Here is a 17,886-nt window from a genome sequence, read left to right as displayed (position 1 = left end):
AAAGTGCTGGGATTACAGGCGTGAGCCACTGCGCCCGGCCAGGTAGCCCTTTTCTATTGGCACAGCTGCTGGCATTCTCTCGTGCAAGTTTCCAGCCTGCTTACCTATGCTTGCAGCTCGATTTCTCAGGATGCTCTTCGTTAAAAAGAAAAAAATTTCTTGGGCTTTTTTTTTTTTTCCTTTTTTTGGAGCTGGAGTTTTGCTCTTGTTGCCCAGGCTGGAGTGCAATGGTGCAATCTTGGCTTGCTGCAGACTCCGCCTCCCGAGTTCAAGTGATTTTCCTGCCTCAGCCTTCCGAGTACCTGGGATTACAGGCACCTGCTACCATGCCTAGCTAATTTTTTTGTATTATTATTATTATTATTTTTAGTAGAGATGGGGTTTTGCAGTGTTGGTCAAGCTAGTCTTGAACTTTTAACCTTAGAAGATCTGCCTGCTTCGGCCTCCCAAAGTGCTGGGATTACAGGCGTGAGCCACTGCGCCCGGCCTGGGCTGCTTTTTATTGAAAGGAAGCTCTGCCAAGGACTCTCTTATCCTCACTATCTGCCTAAATAATTTCTTTCTATGTCCTGTGTATCAATACTAGGGTGAGGGTGATTTTAGGCCTCATGTGGGGGCCTCCATCACCCATGATCCGTATCCTTCCTGTTGTTTTCTTCATCAACCACCCACCAAGGAGACCTTCCTGTGTCCCTTGCCCACCACTCCCAGGGGACATGGTTTTTTTTTTTTTTTTTTAGACGGAGTCTTGCTCTGTCTGTCACCCAGGCTGCAGTGCAGTGGTGAGATCTCAGCTCATTGCAATCTCGGCCTCCTGGGTTCAAGTGATTCTCCTGCCTCAGGCCCCTGAGTAGCTGGGATTACAGGTGCCCACCACCACTCCTGGCTAATTTTTGTATTTTTAGTAGAGATGGGATTTCACCATGTTAGGCAGACTGGTCTCGAACTCCTGACCTCAGGTGATCTTCCCGCCTTGGCCTCCCAAAGTGGTGGGATTACAGGTATGAGCCACCACGCCCGGCCAGGACCTGGTTTATTGGCCACAGCTCCTGCCTCTCCCCTTTCTTCCTTCCCTTGCTCTCCTGTCCCGCCCCATCTGGTCTGCACCATAAGGGGCTGCATTTGCACTTTGTGGGCAGAGCAGCCTCAGAGGGCCCACGTGGCACCCGAGGTGGGGAAGGAAATTCTGAGTGGTGTCTGCACCTTGCCACAGTCTGCTGGTTGGGAGACCAGATGCTCTGGGGGATTCAGTTTTACGGAAGCAGGAAAAACAAGATCAGTGAGGCCTCAGCAGAAGACTCCCAGGGCGGGCCCCGCTTCTGCCTATGGGGCAGACGGAACACTTGTCTCTGATCCAGGTGGGAGTGCTACCGACACCCAAGGTTTGCTGCTGTGTGCACTGAGGGTGGCTGGCTGGTATCGGAGGGATGAGAGAGCCTGGAGGGGCGGGGCTTTAGGGGTGGCCTTAGACAGGGCTTGGCAGGCAGGAGGTCACTCACTCATTCAACAAACATTCATTGAGCACCTACTGAATGGCAGGCAGTGAACAAGACAGACACAAATCCCTGCCCTCATGGAGTTGAGCTGCTAATAGGTGGAAGACAGGCAGAGAACAAGATTAGGGAGTGAGGTATGTGCAATGTGAGATATGACAAGACTGTGACAATGGTTAAGGGGAAAAATGGCAGACAGAGTGGATGAGAAGGGCTGGTCTGGAATTTTAGTTTTATTGTGTGTTTTTGAGACAGGGTCTCACTTTGTTGCCCACGCCAGAGTGCAGTGGTACAATCACAGCTCATTGCAGCCTTGAGTTCCTGGGCTCCAGGGATCCTCCTACCTCAGCCTCCTGAGTAGCTGGGACTACAGGTGTGTACCAACATGCCTGGTTAATTTTTTCATTAATATCACAGTGTGTAAGCCCTGTGATTTGATAAATATCAGAGGGATATTTCATTAATTTTGTAGAGACAGGGCTTCCCTATCTTGCCCAGGTTGGTTTTTCTCCATGTTGGTCAGGCTGTTCTTGAACTCCTGACCTCGGGTAATCCACCCGCCTCAGCCTCCCAAAGTGCTGAGATTCCAGGCGTGAGCCACTGTGCCCAGCCTGATCCTCCTCCTTATTGCAATCCCCCATGTACGTGTGATTCCTTTCTCCTGCTTCCTTTTTCTTCTTTTTCTGTTTCTACTTTTTTTTATTTTTTACTTTTTTGGGGATGGAGTCTCCTGTTGCCCAGGCTGGAGTGCAGTGGTATGATCTTGGCTCACTGCAACCTTCGCCTCCCAGGTTCAAGAGATTCTCCTGCCTCAGCCTCCCTGGTAGCTGGGATTACAAGTGCCTGCCACCATGCCCAGCTCTTTTTTTTTTTTTTTTTTTGAGACGGAGTCTTGCTCTGTGCCCCAGGCTGGAGTGCAGTGGCGCAATCGCGGCTCACTGCAAGCTCCGCCTCCCGGGTTCACGCCATTCTCCTGCCTCAGCCTCCCGAGTAGCTGGGACTACAGGCGCCCACCACCACGCCCAGCTAATTTTCTTGTATTTTTAGTAGAGACGGGGTTTCACCGTGTTAGCCAGGATGGTCTCGATCTCCTAACCTAGTGATCTGCCAGCCTCGGCCTCCCAAAGTGCTGGGATTACAGGCTTGAGCCACCGCGCCTGGCCTGCCCAGCTCATTTTTGTATTTGTAGTAGGGACAGGGCTTCACCATGTTGGCCAGGCCAGTCTCGAACTCCTGACCTCAGGTGATCCCCTGGCTGTGGCCTCCCAAAGTGCTGGGATTACAGGCATGAGCCACTGTGCCTGGCCATCTACTTCTTTTTCTTTTCTTGTTTTTAGAGATGGGGTCTCACTATGTTGCCCAGGCTGGAGTGTAGTAGCTATTCACAGGCTGACCATAATGCACTGCAGCCTCAAACTCCTAGGCTCGAGGACTCCTCCCATCTCAGCCTCCTGAGTAGCTGGGACTGTAGGCTCATGCCACTGCACCTGTGTTTTCCTTCTTTTTCTATTTATGACTATCTAACATAACTTCTAAGATAGTTGAATTATTTATTTTATTCACTCTCTTTCTTCCTGTTGCTGCTCCCATGGGTAAAATTTTTTGTTGTTGTTCACCAGTGTGTTTCTGGTTCTTATGTGTTAGAGCCTAACACAGAGTAGGTGGTCAGTACTTATCTGTTGAATTGATGAATGAACAAATGAATCCGTTTGACATATCAGGAGACCAATGCTCAGAGATGTTGTTCTACACCCCCGAGGTCACACAGCAAGAATGGGCGTAAGCTGGAGGCAGCCTGGGCTCATAGCCTTGTTATTTCTGTTAATGGGGCTGGATTCCAACATCTGTTCCTGAATACCTACTGTGTGCCAGGTCCCGAGGGATGGTATGGGCCATGTAGCTATCAGCCCTGTACCATGAGACCACCCAGCCTTTATTGTAGGAAGGTCCCCTCACTTCTAACAGTGCCTTTTTTTTTTTTTTTTTTGGAGACAGAGTTTTGCTCTGTTGCCCAGGCTGGAGTGCAGTGGTGTGATCACAGCTCACTGCAGCCTCAATCTCCTGGACTCAAGCGATCCTCCCACCTCAGCCTCCCAAGTAGCTTGATCTACGGGTGTGCACCACCTTGCCCAGCTAATTAAAAAAAATTTTTTTTGAGAGAAGTCTTGTTCTTGTCCCCCAGGCTTGAGTGCAATGGCTCGATCTTGGCTCACTGCAACCTCCGCCTCCTGGGTTCAAACGATTCTCTTGCCTCTGCCTCCCAAGTAGCTGGGATTAAGGCACCTGCCACCACACCCTGCTAATTTTTGTATTTTTTAGTAGAGACGGGGTTTCACTATGTTGGCCAGGCTGATCTTGAACTCCTGACTTCAGGTGATAGGCCCGCCTCGGCCTCCCAAAATGCTGGGATTACAGGTGTGAACCACCGTGCCCGGCCTAAAACATTTTCTTTTTTGTGTAGTTGGGGTCTCACTTTGTTGCCCAGGATGGTCTCAAGTTCCTGGCCTCAAGAGATCCTCCTGCCTCGGCCTGCCAAAGTGCTGGGATTAAAGGCATGAGCCACCATGCTCAGCCCAAAAAGTGCTCTTGATGGGCAGATACACCGTCAGTCCTTTTGACCTATTTACCTGTCCCTCCCCCTGTTACATTTCCCCTTCTTCTATCCTCCTATGTTTGTTTGGATCTGTTCCCCACCCCCATCCGTCTGGAGTCTGATTAGCCCTGTATATGCTTAACAGATGTTGGCTGAACAGACGGGCTCTTTCTTCCTTCTCAGACAGGTCTCCATTTTCCCATCTCTAGAATGGGTACAGTCACATTTGCCCTCCTACAGGTTGGGAAGGCTCTATGACATCAGGCCATGGAACAGGGGAAAGCCCAGCCACTAGAGTCAGCTTTGAATGGAAAGGGAGGTTAATCTGCTGCCGCCTTCCTACCTCAATTAAGACTGGGGCTACCCCATTGCCCATGTGCGGTGTGGGGGAAGGTTTTTCTATTTGTGGAGACCCTCACTTGCTTATACTGAGCCTGTTAGATAAGAAATACATTCTATTTTGTTTGAGACACTCTTGTTCTGAGCCTCAGTTATGGAAACCCAACCTAATGTTTCCCATGGACCTGATGAATGTTCCTTGTTGTTGAAGCCAATTTGAGTTGCATTTCCTCTTACTTTGAGTAAAAACCCCTACAAAGGGAAATTGGGGTCTTGCCCCTTGGGGTACATATTAGTTTCCTATGGTGACTCTAAAAAATTTCCCATACGTTGAGTGACTCAGAACAACGGAAATGGACTATTATTATTATTATTTTGAGATAGAGTCTTGCTCTTTGGCCCAGGCTGGAATGCAGTGGTAAGATCTTGGCTCACTGCAGCCTCCGCCTCCCGGATTCAAGCAATTCTCCTGCCTCAGCCACCCGAGTAGCTGGGATTACAGGTGCCGGCCGGGATTACAGGTGCCCACCATCACGCCCAGCTATTCTTTTTTTTTTTTGTATTTTTAGTAGGGATGGAGTTTCACCAAGTTGGCCAGGCTGGTTTCGAATGCCTGACCTCAAGTGATCCACCGTTTCAGCCTCCTAAAGTGTTGGGATTACAGGCGTGAGCCACCTCGTCCAGCCAGAAATGGATTAGTTTATATGGATTATTTTATTTTTTTGAGATGGAGTTTCATTCTTGTTGCCCAGGCTGGAGTGCAATGATGTGATCTTGGTTCACTGCAACCTCTACCTCTCGGGTTCAAGTGATTCTCCTGCCTCAGCCTCCTGAGTAGCTGGGATTACAGGTGCGTGCCACCATATCTGGCTAATTTTGTATTTTTAGTAGAGATGGGGTTTCACCATGTTGGCCAGGCTGGTCTTGAACTCCTGACCTCAGGTGATGCACCCACCTCGTCCTCCCAAAGTATTGGGATTACAGGTGTGAGCCACTGTTCCTGGCCAGATTATTTTATAGTTCTGGAGGTCAGGAGACCAACATCAGTCTCACTGCTGAGACCCAGGAGTTCGTGGGCTGGGCCATGCTGCTTCAAGAGGCTGCAGTGTAAGAATCCATTTTCTGGCTGGGCGTGGTGGCTCACACCTCTAATCCCAGCACTTTGGGAGGCGGAGGCGGGTGGATCACGAGGTCAGGAGAGCCAGACCATCCTGGCTAACATAGTGAAACCCCATCTCTACTAAAAATACAAAAAATTAGCCGAGTGTGGTGGCAGGCGCCTGTAGTCCCACTACTTGGGAGGCTGAGGCAGAAGAATGGCGTGAACCCGGGAGGTGGATGTTGCAGTGAGCCAAGATCGCGCTACTGCATTCCAGCCTAGGCAACAGAGTGAGATTCTGTCAAAAAAAAAAAAAAAAAAAAAAAGAATCAATTTTCTTGCTGTTTCCAGCCTCTGCAGTTGCATTCTTTGGCACACGACTCCTTCTTGCATCTTCAAAGCCAGCAGAATAGTGCATAACTTTAGTGACCACATTGCCTTTTTTTGTGTCAAATCTCCTTCTGCTTCCCTTCTACAAGGACGCTTGTAATGCCATTTAAGGCCCACCTAGGTAATGCAGGATAACCCATCCCTCTTAAGATCCTTAATTAATTAATTTATATTTAATTTTTAAAAAATTAATTAATTAATTTAGACAGAGTCTCACTCTGTCACTCAGGCTAGAGTGCAGTGGAGCGATCTCGGCTCACTGCAACCTCTGCCTCCCAGGTTCAAGCGATTCTCCTGCCTCAGCCTCCTGAGTAGCTGGGATTACAGGCACCTGCCACCATGCCTGGCTAATTTTTGTATTTTTAGTAGAGAGGGGGTTTCACCATCTTGGCCAAGCTGGTGTCACACTGCTGGCCTTAAGTGATCCACCCACCTCAGTGTCCAAAGGTGCTGGGATTCCAGGCGTGAGCCACCACGCCAGGCCAGTTGTCATTGTTCCTTCTGTGCGTGAATCCAAAGTGGGGAGAAAGGCTCTGTGTGTGTGTGTGTGTGTGTGTGTGTGTGTGTGTGTTTGTGTGAGCACGTGTGAGGTCTGAGGGCTTCCCATCAAGACGAATTTGCATGTATTTGACTTTGAAAGGAAAAGGGAACTGAGAGAGCCCCCAGATGCCTGAGTAGGAGAGACAGGGGACAGAGGTTGCCAAGCCCTGGCTGCCACTTGTCACGTTCCTTGTGTTAGACATGCATAATCTGTATTCCATCACTGGGTACCCGGACCCACCAGGTAAGGCCCCGGCCAGGCTGGGGCTGGGGCCTGGGTGTGATCAGGACCCAGGGTACAGAATCCCCACCATGGGGCAGCTGAGGCAGAGACCAGGGCTTGAGGGATGAAGGGAGGAGGGAATGGCTGGGCGCTGACTTGCCTTTCCCTGGAAGGGACCATGGAGGAGGAGGAGGAGGAGGAGGAAGAGGAGCAGGAGGAGGACTATGAGAACATGGCACCTCCCTACAAGGACCTTCCTCCCAAGCCAGGTAAGAGGACTTTTTGGAGCATGACCTGGGGGAATGCAGAGAAAAGGGTCTCCAGGGGGCATTGGCTGGGCATTGTAGATATACAGTCTCCTCTGTACCCAACCCATGCCGGGCACTGTGGAACCCACACCCTGCCCAGGAGGACCTGTCAGTCTGATGGTGGAGTCGGGTTTGGGCACAGTCTTGGTGAGCAGGGCTGAGAGAGGAAGGGTCAGGAGACTGGCCAAATCCTTGGGGGATTGAGGGCTCAATTAGAGGAAGGGATTTTGGGGTGGAACTTGAGGGATGAGTAGACGTTTCTTAAGAAGAGAAGTCCAGGAGAGAAATGTTGGGGGCAAAGTCCCTGAGTCACAAAAGCTGGTGCTTGAGAAACTGGGAGTGGACTGTGGGCTCCCAATCTCCTCACCTTTCCACCCAAAGCCCAGGTTTTATTTAGACTTGGATCTCAAACCCAAGGCATGGCACAGGGGTTCAACAAGAGTCTGATAAGTGGCTGTAAAAGTGGAGGTTTGGGCCAGCCACAGTGGTGTGCGTCTGTAGTCTCGATATTTTGGGAGGCCAAGGCAGGAAGATTACTTGAGGACAGGAGTTTGAGACCAGCTGGGGCAACATAGCAAGCCCCCATCGCTACCAAAAAAAAAAAAAAAAAAGTAGAGGTTTGGGCCGTGTGTGGTGGCACACGTCTGTAGTCCCAGCTACTTGGGAGGCTGAGTCAGGAGGATGGCTTGAGCCCAGGAGTTCTGGGCTATTGTGAACTATGTGATCAGGCATCTGCACTAAGTTTGTCATCAATATGGTGACGTTTGGGAGGAGGGGACCACCAGGTTGCCTAAGGTGTCTGAGGATGGGTTTCCAGGTTGGAAGTGGAGCAGCTGGACACTCCTGAGCTGATCAGTAGTGCGACTGCTCCTGTGAGTAGCCGCTGCACTCCAGCTTGGGCAGCGTAGCAAGACCCCAATTCTAAAAAATGAAAAGAAAATGAAACTGGAGGTTGTTGAGGTTTTCCTGGGTTTACTGCCACCAGGGACCCTGAGGCCATGAGAGATCCCAGGGGCCCAAAACACAAAATCCCTGAGATACGCTGATGGTCTGGTCCAGGTGACCTTAGACAGGGGCCATTCTGTGAGGGCTAAGGCTGTATATCCCTCATCTCTGGGTCCAGAGTGGGGCCACCGGGGAGGTCCAGAAACATGGTGGGACTTGCACGAGGTAGGAGGTGAACTGGGCTGTGTTGTTTCACTGCCTCATCTCCAATTTATGGTCCTAATGTGACCCTCAAGCCCTGGGTCTACATATATGACCAACCAATCCCATTCCCTTCTTCAGGGCCACGTCTCCTCCAAAAGCACAGTCCTGTCCTCACCTCCACATACAATCTCGCATCCACTCTCCAATCCAACTTCATCACCCTCTCTCCTGCAGCCCAGCCTCGACTCCTTCCCCATTCCCAAACCTGGCAAGGACTCTGTTCATCATTCTAACCACATTGTGACCTTACCCACATCCACCCCTGTCCCCAACCCATTTTCCATCCCATCCCACCCCATCCCAACTCCAATTCTAATCCAAACCCCACCTCATCTTCATCCCCGTCCTCAAACTCAACTGTGTTTGTGTGTTTTGAAATCCCCTCCATCCCCTTCCATCCCTTCTCCTTTCAATCAAACCCCCAAAGAGACACACAGAGAACTGTGAATTGTCTGAGTGTTAGTTTTTATGAGAGGAAACCAGAAAATTAAAAAAAAATTTTTTTTGAGATAGGTTCTTGCTTGTCACCCAGGCTGCCCTGCAGTGGTGCAATCATAGCTCACTGCAGCCTTGAGCTCTTGGGTCCAAGCAATCCTCCTATGACAACCTCCCAAGTAGCTGGGGTTACAGGCATGAGTCACTCTCTGTAAAACCTCATGTGAAGCTCAGGGTCTGCATATATGGCTCATATGACTCTCAGGTGCTGTAAGTTCTGCAGAGATGACTGTGGTAGTCAGCCTTCAAGATGGCTTCCCCATGACTGTTACGTTCTCATATTCACACCCTTGTGTAGTCTCTTCCCACAATGACTCAGAGCTGGTCCGTGTGATAAATAGAATACTGTATAGTGGAGACCATCCTTTGCGAGTCGTGAGGCTAGATCATAGAAGCATGGTGGCTTCTATCTTTGCCTCTGCCATGTTGTGAAGATGCCCAATCATCCCTTTGGAGAGGCTCACATGGCAAGGAACTGAGGCCTCCCACCAACAGCCATGTGAGTGTATCATCTTGGAAGCAGATCCTCTAGCCCCAGTCAAGCCTGCAGATAGATGACTTGCAGTCCCAGGCAACATCTTGACTACAATCACACAAGAGATCTCAAGCTAGAACTACCCAGCTAAGCTGCTCTCAGATTCCTGAACCACAGAAACTGTGAGATAATAAATGCTTATGGTTGTTTAAAGTCACTACGTTTTGGGGTAATTGTTTATGCAGCCATAGATAACTGACCCAGTGCCCTGCTGGGTACTTCACCCTGGAATGTGGGGGAATACTTAGCACCTATCCCCTTAACATCTTGTTACAAATGTTACCACTTCCAGGAGGTACTTCCTGACTACCTCTCTCTGTTAGCTTTTATCCTATCCCATTGCTCCGTTTTATTAGGTTTAGAGCAATAATACTTAGTCTATATAAAAACATATTTTAATGTTTCTTAATTTCTTTACAATTATTATTATTATTATTATTATTATTTTTTTTTTTTTTTTTTATTGAGACGGAGTCTCGCTCTGTCGCCCAGGCTGGAGTGCAGTGGCCGGATCTCAGCTCACTGCAAGCTCTGCCTCCCAGGTTTATGCCATTCTCCTGCCTCAGCCTCCCGAGTAGCTGGGACTACAGGCGCCCGCCACCTCGCCCGGCTAGTTTTTTGTATTTTTAGTAGAGACGGGGTTTCACCATATTAGCCAGGATGGTCTCGATCTCCTGACCTCGTGATCCGCCCGTCTCGGCCTCCCAAAGTGCTGGGATTACAGGCTTGAGCCACCGCGCCCGGCCTACAATTATTATTATTTTTGAGACGGAGTTTCACTCTTGCTGCCCAGGCCGGAGTGCAATGATGCAATCTCGGCTCATCGCAACCTCTGCCTCCCAGGTTCAAGTGATTCTTCTGACTCAGTCTCCCTGGCAGCGGGGATTATAGGCATGTGCCACCGTACCCTGATAATTTTGTATTTTTAGAAAAGATGAGGTTTCTCCATGTTGGTCAGGCTGGTCTCGAACTCCTGACCTCAGGTGATCTGCCTGCCTCTGCCTCCCAAAGTGCTGAGATTACAGGCGTGAGCTACTGTGCCCAGCCTCTTTTCTTTTCTTTTCTTTCTTTCTTTCTTTCTTTTTTTAAGAGTGGGATCTCCCTCTGTTGCCCAGGCTGGAGTGTAGTAGTGCAATCATGGCTCACTGCTGCATAAACATCCTGAGCTCAAGCAATCCTCCCACCTCAGCCTCCTGATAGCTGGGACTACAGGTGTGCACCACCATGCCTGGATGGTTTTTTCTATTTTTTTTTTTTAACATAGATAGGGTCTTGCTATGTTGCCCAAGCTGGTCTTGAACTCCTGGCCTCAAGCAATCCTCCTGCCTTGGCCTCCCAAAGTGCTGGGATTATGGGCATGAGCCACTGCTCCCAGCTTATTTCTATGTCTCTTTACTGGTTTATTGTGTCTTTGGTCTAGATTCTAGGAAGAAGCTTATCCATCTCTTCCACCCAGGGCTTGGTGCTCTGTAGGGGAGCTCAGCTGGGAGTGAGTAGGGGGGAGGGGGGTGGCTGTTGTCATTGCTCCTTCTCCTCCTTCTCCTTCTCCTCCTCCTCCTCCTCTTCCTCCTTCTCCTCCTCCTTTTCCTTCTTCTTCTCTCCTTCTCCTTCTTCTTCTTCTTCTTCTTCTTCAATAGAATCTCACTCTGTTGCCCAGGCTGGAGTGCAGTGGCACTATATCGGCTCACTGCAAGGGGGGTTACTGTCATTGTTTCTTCTTCCTCTCTTTTTTTTTTGAGACAGAATCTCACTCTGTCACTCAGGCTGAAGTGCAGTGGTGCAATCTCAGCTCACTGCAACCTCTGCCTCCTGGGTTCAAGTGATTCACCTGCCTCAGCCTCACAAGTAGCTGGGATTACAGGCGTGCACCACCATGCCAGGCTAGTTTTTGTATCTTTGGTAGAGATGAGGTTTTGCCACGTTGGTTGCCCAGGCTTATCTTGAACTCCCAACCTCAGGCGACCTGCCCGCCTCAGCCTCCCAAAGTGCTGGGATTACAGATGTGAGCCACCACACCTGGCCCATTGTTTCTTCTATGTGTGAATCCAAACTCTGGAGACAGATGTGTGTGTGTGTGTGTGTGTGTGTGTGTGTTTGTGTTTGTGCGAGGTCTGGGGGCTTCCCCCAAGATGGATTTGCGTGTACTTGACTTTGAAAGGAGAGGGAAACAGACAGATGCCTTAGACACCTGAATAGGAGGGACAAGACCTGGCTGCCACTTGTCATGTTCTTGGTGTTAGCTGTAGCCATGTGCAACCTGCATACTGTCGCTGGGTGTCCAGACCCACCAAGTAAGGCCCCGGCCAGGCTGGGGCTGGGGCCCAGATGTGGTCAGGGCCCAGGGTACAGAATTCCCATCATGGGGCAGCTGAGGCAGAGACCAGGGCTTGAGGGATGGAGGGAGGAGGGAATGGCTGGGCTCTAACTTGCCCTTCCCCTGGAAGGAACCATGGAGGAGGAGGAGGAGGATGATGACTATGAGAACTCAACGCCTCCCTACAAGGACCTTCCTCCCAAGCCAGGTAAGAGGACTTTTTGGAGTGTGACTGTGGGGGAACATAGGGAACAGGCTCTTCAGGGGCTATTGGCTGGGCATTGTAGACACACAGTCAGTCTCTACCCAGCCCATGCCGGGCACCGTGGAACCCACACCCTGCCAGGAGGATCTACTAGTCTGATGGGGGAGGCAGTTTTGGACACAGCCTTGTTGAGCATTGCTGAGAAAGGAGGGGTCAGGAGACTGGCAAAATCCTTGGGGGATTGGGGACTCAACTAGAGGAAGGGACTTTGGGGTGGGACTTGAGGGATGAGTAGAGGCTTTTTGTTTTTGTTTTGGTTTTTTTTTTTGAGACGGAGTCTCGCTCTGTCGCCCAGGCTGGAGTGCTGTGGCCGGATCTCAGCTCACTGCAAGCTCCGCCTCCCAGGTTTATGCCATTCTCCTGCCTCAGCCTCCCGAGTAGCTGGGACTACAGGCGCTCGCCACCTCGCCCAGCTAATTTTTTTTATTTTTTAGTAGAGACGGGGTTTCACCGTGTTAGCCAGGATGGTCTCGATCTCCTGACCTCGTGATCCGCCCGTCTCGGCCTCCCAAAGTGCTGGGATTACAGGCTTGAGCCACCGCGCCCGGCCTTCTTTTTTTTTTTGAGATGGAGTTTCACTCTGTCGCCCAGGCTGGAGTTCAATGGCACAATCTCCGCTAACTGCAACCTCCGCCTCCTGGGTTCAAGCGATTCTTCTGCCTCAGCCTCCCGATTAGCTGGGATTACAGGCACCCGCCACCATGCCCGTCTAATTTTTGTATTGTTAGTAGAGACGGGGTTTCACCATATTGGTCAGGCTGGCCCCGAACTCCTGACCTCAGGTGATCCGCCCATCTCGGCATCCCAAAGTACTGCGATTACAGGCGTGAGCCACCGCGCCCTGCCGAGTAGACATTTCTGTAGTAGAGAAGCATAGGAAAGAATTGTGGGGTGCAAAGTCCCTGAATCATAAAAGCTGGTGCTTGAGAAACTGGGAGTGGACTGTGGGATCCTCAATCTCTTCTTATTACCACTCAAAGCCCAGGGCTTTATTAGTCTTGGAACTCAATAAACCCAAGGCATAGCCCAGGGTTCAACAAGAGTCTGATCAGAGGATGTAAAAATGGAAGTTTGGGCTGGTTGCCGTGGTGTGTGTCTGTAGTCCCACCGCTTTGGGAGGCCAAGGTGGGAGGATCACTTGGCCATGAGTTCACTGGAGGCCAGGAGTTCCAGACCAGCTTGGGCAATAGATAGCAAGACGCCCATCTCTACCAAAAAAAAAAAAAAAAAAAAAAAAGAAAGAAAGAAAAAAGAAAGAGAAAAGTGGAGGTTTGGGCCAGGAGGGGTGGCTCATGCTTGTAATTCTAGCACTTTGGGAAGCCAAGGTGGGAGGATCAATGGAGCCCCAGAAAAGAGACCATCCCGGGTAACACAGTGAAACCCCCAGCTATATGAAAACATACTTTTTTTTTTTTCAAATTAAAAAATTAGCCAGTTGTGGGATGTGTGCCTGTTGTCCCAGCTTCTCAGGAGGCCGAGGTGGTAGGATTGCTAGAGCCCAGGAGTTCAAGGGTGCAGTGAGCTATGATGGCACCACTGCACTCCAGTCTGGGTGACAGAGCAAGTCGCTATCTTTAAAAATATATATATATGGGCTGGGCACGGTGGCTCACGCCTGTAATCCCAGCACTTTGGGAGGCTGAGGTGAGTGGATCACTTGAGGTCAGGAGTTCGAGACCAGCCTGGCCAACATGGTGGAAGCCCCGTCTGTATTAAAAATATAAAAGTTAGCTGGGCGTGGTAGCGTATGCCTGTAATCCCAGCTACTTGGGGGGCTGAGGCAGAACTGCTTGAACCCAGGGAGCAGAGGTTGCAGTGAGATGAGATCACACCACCGCACTCCAGTCTGGGCAACAGAGCAAGCAAGACTCTATCTCAAGGGGGAAAAAAAAAAAAAAACTCCAGGCATGGTGGCTCACGCTTATAATGCCAGCACTTTGGGAGGCCGAGGTGGGCAGATCATGAGGTCAGGAGATCGAGACCATCCTGGCTAACACAGTGAAACCCCATCTCTACTAAAAATACAAAAAATTAGGCGGGTGCCTGTAGTCCCAGTTACTCGGGAGGCTGAGGCAGGAGAATGGCATGAACCTGGGAAGCGGAGCTTGCAGTGAGCCGAGATTGCGCCACTGCACTCCAGCCTGGGCGACAGAGTGAGACTCCGTCTGAAAAAAAAAATATGGAGACACCAAGCAATCCAAGTTCGTTGGTCATCCTAGTTTAATCCTATCTCTATCCCTAATCTCAATTCCATTCTCACGTCCCACCCCATCTCCAACCCAATCTCCAACCCTCCACTGCAGTCCTAACCCTGTTTCCATCACTTCCTTTTGACTCATTCCCATCCTTAGCCAAGCCCTCACCCTGAGCTTCTCTTCTCCAGGTTCAAGTGCTCCACCAAGACCTCCAAGGGCAGGTGAGTTGGGGCTGGGGGTGTAGGAGACCCAGAGCTGGCTTTGCTCTGCTCTGGGCCTCAGCAACCATTCCTCCCTCCTCAGAAAAGGAAACAGAGCAACCCCCACTTCCTTGCAAGCCCCAGAACATGACAGGTGAGAGCTGAGGGCTGGGGTTTTCCTGCTCAACTGGCTGAAGCTCTTCTTGAAATGACTTTCTCATCTCTTCTAGGACTGGACCTCGCCTCTCTCACCTGTCCACCTCCTCAACTGGGTGAGCAGTGGGAAGACCCTTTAAGATGCCTAAGAGGGGACACCTGGATGTTTCCTTTCAATCCCCCAATTTTTATTTATTTATTGTTTTGAGACAGAGTCTCACTTTGTCATCCAGACTGGAGTGCAGTGGCGCGATCCTGGCCCACTGCAACCTCTGCCTCCTGGGTTCAAGTGATTCTCCTGCTTCAACCTCCCGAGTAGCTGGGACTACAGACACGAAGCACCACACCTCACTAAGTTTTGTATGTTTAGTAGAGACAGGGTTTTGCCATGTTGTCGAGGCTGGTCTTGAACTCCTGACCTCAGGTGATCCACCCGTCTCGGCCTCCCAAAGTGCTGGAATTACAGGCATGAGCCACTGCCCCCAGCCAGCCCCCTAAATTCTCACCAGAGAACAAAGCAGAGGTTGTTGATCTTGGAAGACACAGTCTTTTGGCATCTTCTGAATAAACCTCTCTCCCTCTTTCTCCCAGCTGTGAATCTTGAGCCTTCTCCATTGCAGCCATCCCTGGCTGGTAAGTTATTATCCCCTGCAAGTGTCCTCCCATTTCCCCTCTGACAATGGCTAGTGTATCTGATTGAGACCTATGGCTCTACAGTGAGACCCTGAGTCAGAGGAACTTCTTTAAGAAGTTGCTCTTTCAGGACCCGCTGCACTGTTCTGAGTTAGTCTAGTGGGCGCTGCTCTGAGAAAGCCATTCCTTTACATCAGAGTTTGCAAACATGTTTTCTTTTTTGTCCTTCTGAGGACCAGAGTTATGTGGTTGTTTTGTTTTTGATAATGATGATGGTACTTATGGTTCTGTTGGTGATTGTGATGGAAGGATGAGGAAGGAGATGATGGAAAGGAAGAGGATGGTTGGTGGTAATAACGATGGTAGAGGTAGTGATGGCATTGTTGGGTGCTCATGGTGATGATGGAGATACTGATGATGGTGGTGATGGTGGAGATAGTGATGGTGTTGTTGGTATTGATGATGGTAATGATGGTGGAGACAGTGATATGGTGGTGATGGGGGTATAGGTAGTGATGATGTTGTTGGTGATGGTGGTGGTGATGATGAAGGTAGTGATGGTGTTAGTGGGATGGTGATGGTGATAGTGGTGGTAGTGATGGTGTTGGTGGTGATGGTGTTGGTGATGGTAGAAGTAAGTGATGGTATTGTTGACAATGACAATGTTGGTGATGATGATGGTGATGGTGAAGGCAGTGATGGTGTTGGTGATGACAGTGCTGTTGGTAGTGATGATGGTGGTAATGGTGGAGGTGGTGATGGTGCTGTTAATATTGATAATGGTAGTGAGATAGTGTAAGGGTGATGATGGTATTGTTGGTGATGGTGGTGGTGGTGATGATGGAGGTAGTGATGGTGTTAGTGGGATGGTGGTGATGATAGTGGAGGTAGTGATGGTGGCGGTGATGGTGGAGTCAGTGATGGTGTTGTTGGTAGTGATGATGGTGGTGATGGTGGAGGTAGTGATGGTGGTGGTAGTGATGATGGTGGTGATAGTGGAGGTAGTGATGGTCTTTTTAGTAGTGATGATGGTGATGGTGGAAGTAGTGATGATGTTGTTAGTGATGATGGTGGTGATGGCAGAGGTAGTGATGATGTTATTGGTAGTGATGATGGTGGTGATGGCAGAGGTTGTGATGATGTTATTGGTAGTGATGATGGTGGTGATGGCAGAGGTTGTGATGATGTTAGTAGTGATAATGGTGGTGACAGCGGAGGTAGTGATGGTGTTGTTGGTAGTGATGATGTTGGTAGTGATGATGGTGGTGATGGCAGAGGTAGTGATGATGTTGGTAGTGATGATGGTGGTGATGGTGGAGGTAGTGATGTTGTTGGTAGTGATGATGGTGGTGACGGTGGAGATAGTGATGGTGTTGTTGGTAGTGATGATGGTGGTGATGGTGGAGATAGTGATGGTGCTGTTGGTAGTGATGATGGTGATGATGGCGGAGGTAGTGATCATGCTGTTGGTAGTGATGATGGTGGTGATGGTGGAGATACTGATGTTGTTGTTGGTAGTGATGATATCAGTAGTGATGATGATGGTGATGGCGGAGGTAGTGATGATGTTGGTAGTGATGGTGGTGGTGATGGTGGAGGTAGTGATGGTGTTGTTGGTAGTGATGATGGTGGTGGTGGAGTTAGTAATGGTGTTGGTAGTGATGATGGTGGTGATGGTGGAGGTAGTGATGTTGTCAGTAGTGATGATGGTGGTGATGGTGGAGGTAGTGATGATGTTGGTAGGGATGAAGGTGGTGATGGTGGAGATAGTGATGATGTCAGTAGTGATGATGGTGGTGATGGTGGAGGTAGTGATATTTTTGGTAGTGATGGTGGAGATAGTGATGGTGCTGTTGGTAGTGATGATGGTGGTGATGGCGAAGGTAGTGATCATGCTGTTGGTAGTGATGATGGTGGTGATGGTGGAGGTAGTGACGATGTTGTTGGTAGTGATGATCGTGGTGATGGTGGACATAGTGATGGTGTTGTTGGTAGTGATGATGGTGGTGATGATGGAGGTACTGATGGTGTTGTTGGTAGAGATGATGGTGGTAATGGAGGTGGTGATGGTGTTGTTGGGAGTGACGATGGTGGTGGTGGTGGAGGTAGTGATGGTGTCGGTGATGACCGTGTTAAAAAAGAAAAAAAGAAGCTGCTCCTTTCTGAGTCTAGGCCAAATTTCCAGAAACTCAGGTGTCTGCTTGCATAAGATATGGGAAATGTTCTCCACTCTAGAAGCCATGGTCCACAAGCTTCCCTGATCCAGGAGCAACTTGGGCAAGGGCTTCTGGAGAGTAGAAGATGATGCATCATAGATATTAAGAACAAAGCTGTGTCCAAGTCATGCCTAACCTCATGAAACCTCAGTTTACTCACTTGCAAAATGGAGATAATACTTATAACCTACATCATAAGGATGAGACTCCAATAAGATAAGAAGGATGTAGGCTTGGGCACAGTGGCTTACGCCTGTAATCCCAGCACTTTGGGAGACTGAACCAGGAAGGATCTCTTGATGGCAGGAGGTCAAGACCAGCCTGGGCAACATGGCGAGACCCCCATCTCTACAAAAAAATAAAATAAATTAGCTGGGCCTAATGGTACACACCTACAGACCCAGCTACTTGAGAGGCTGAGGTGGGAGAATTGCTTGAGCCCAGGGGTTAGAGGTTGCAGTGAGCTATAACTGTGCCACTGCCCTCCAGCCTGGATGACAGAGTGAAACCTTGTTTCAAGAAGGAAAAAGAGAAGGATGCAACATGATGCTTAGCGCACAGTAAATGCATCAAAAAGATCCTGAGCCTCCCCAGGGTTCACTCTCCCTAACCCTCTCTTGCTGACCTTGTCTGCTGAAACAGTCATGACTATAGACTTCTGCCCCCTGCTCTTGGAGAAAGAC

General features: G+C 49.7%; 1 protein-coding gene across 3 annotated transcripts in view; it reads left to right on the top strand.

The window, feature by feature from the left end:
- The first annotated feature begins 1,187 nt into the window (after positions 1-1,187).
- The window catches only part of CLEC17A (C-type lectin domain containing 17A), a 29,054-nt gene continuing 12,355 nt past the window's right edge, over positions 1,188-17,886 (top strand). For 2 of the 3 annotated variants that reach the window (XM_030936808.1, XM_010361562.2), the window contains exons 1-7: positions 6,595-6,698; positions 6,851-6,946; positions 11,669-11,746; positions 14,187-14,219; positions 14,302-14,352; positions 14,429-14,470; positions 14,946-14,987. In XM_030936808.1, the coding sequence (XP_030792668.1) occupies positions 6,656-6,698; positions 6,851-6,946; positions 11,669-11,746; positions 14,187-14,219; positions 14,302-14,352; positions 14,429-14,470; positions 14,946-14,987 (385 nt within the window). In that variant the 5' untranslated portion in view covers positions 6,595-6,655. Of the gene's footprint in view, positions 1,359-6,594; positions 6,699-6,850; positions 6,947-11,668; positions 11,747-14,186; positions 14,220-14,301; positions 14,353-14,428; positions 14,471-14,945; positions 14,988-17,886 lie in introns of those variants that run through there. The other variant, XM_030936807.1, reaches the window with a different exon arrangement.

Source organism: Rhinopithecus roxellana, chromosome 8, assembly GCF_007565055.1.
Source record: "Rhinopithecus roxellana isolate Shanxi Qingling chromosome 8, ASM756505v1, whole genome shotgun sequence".
In the NCBI taxonomy this organism is placed as follows: Eukaryota; Metazoa; Chordata; class Mammalia; order Primates; family Cercopithecidae; genus Rhinopithecus; species Rhinopithecus roxellana.
Note: the sequence above shows the minus strand (reverse complement) of the source record. Positions and strands in the feature narration are given on the sequence as shown.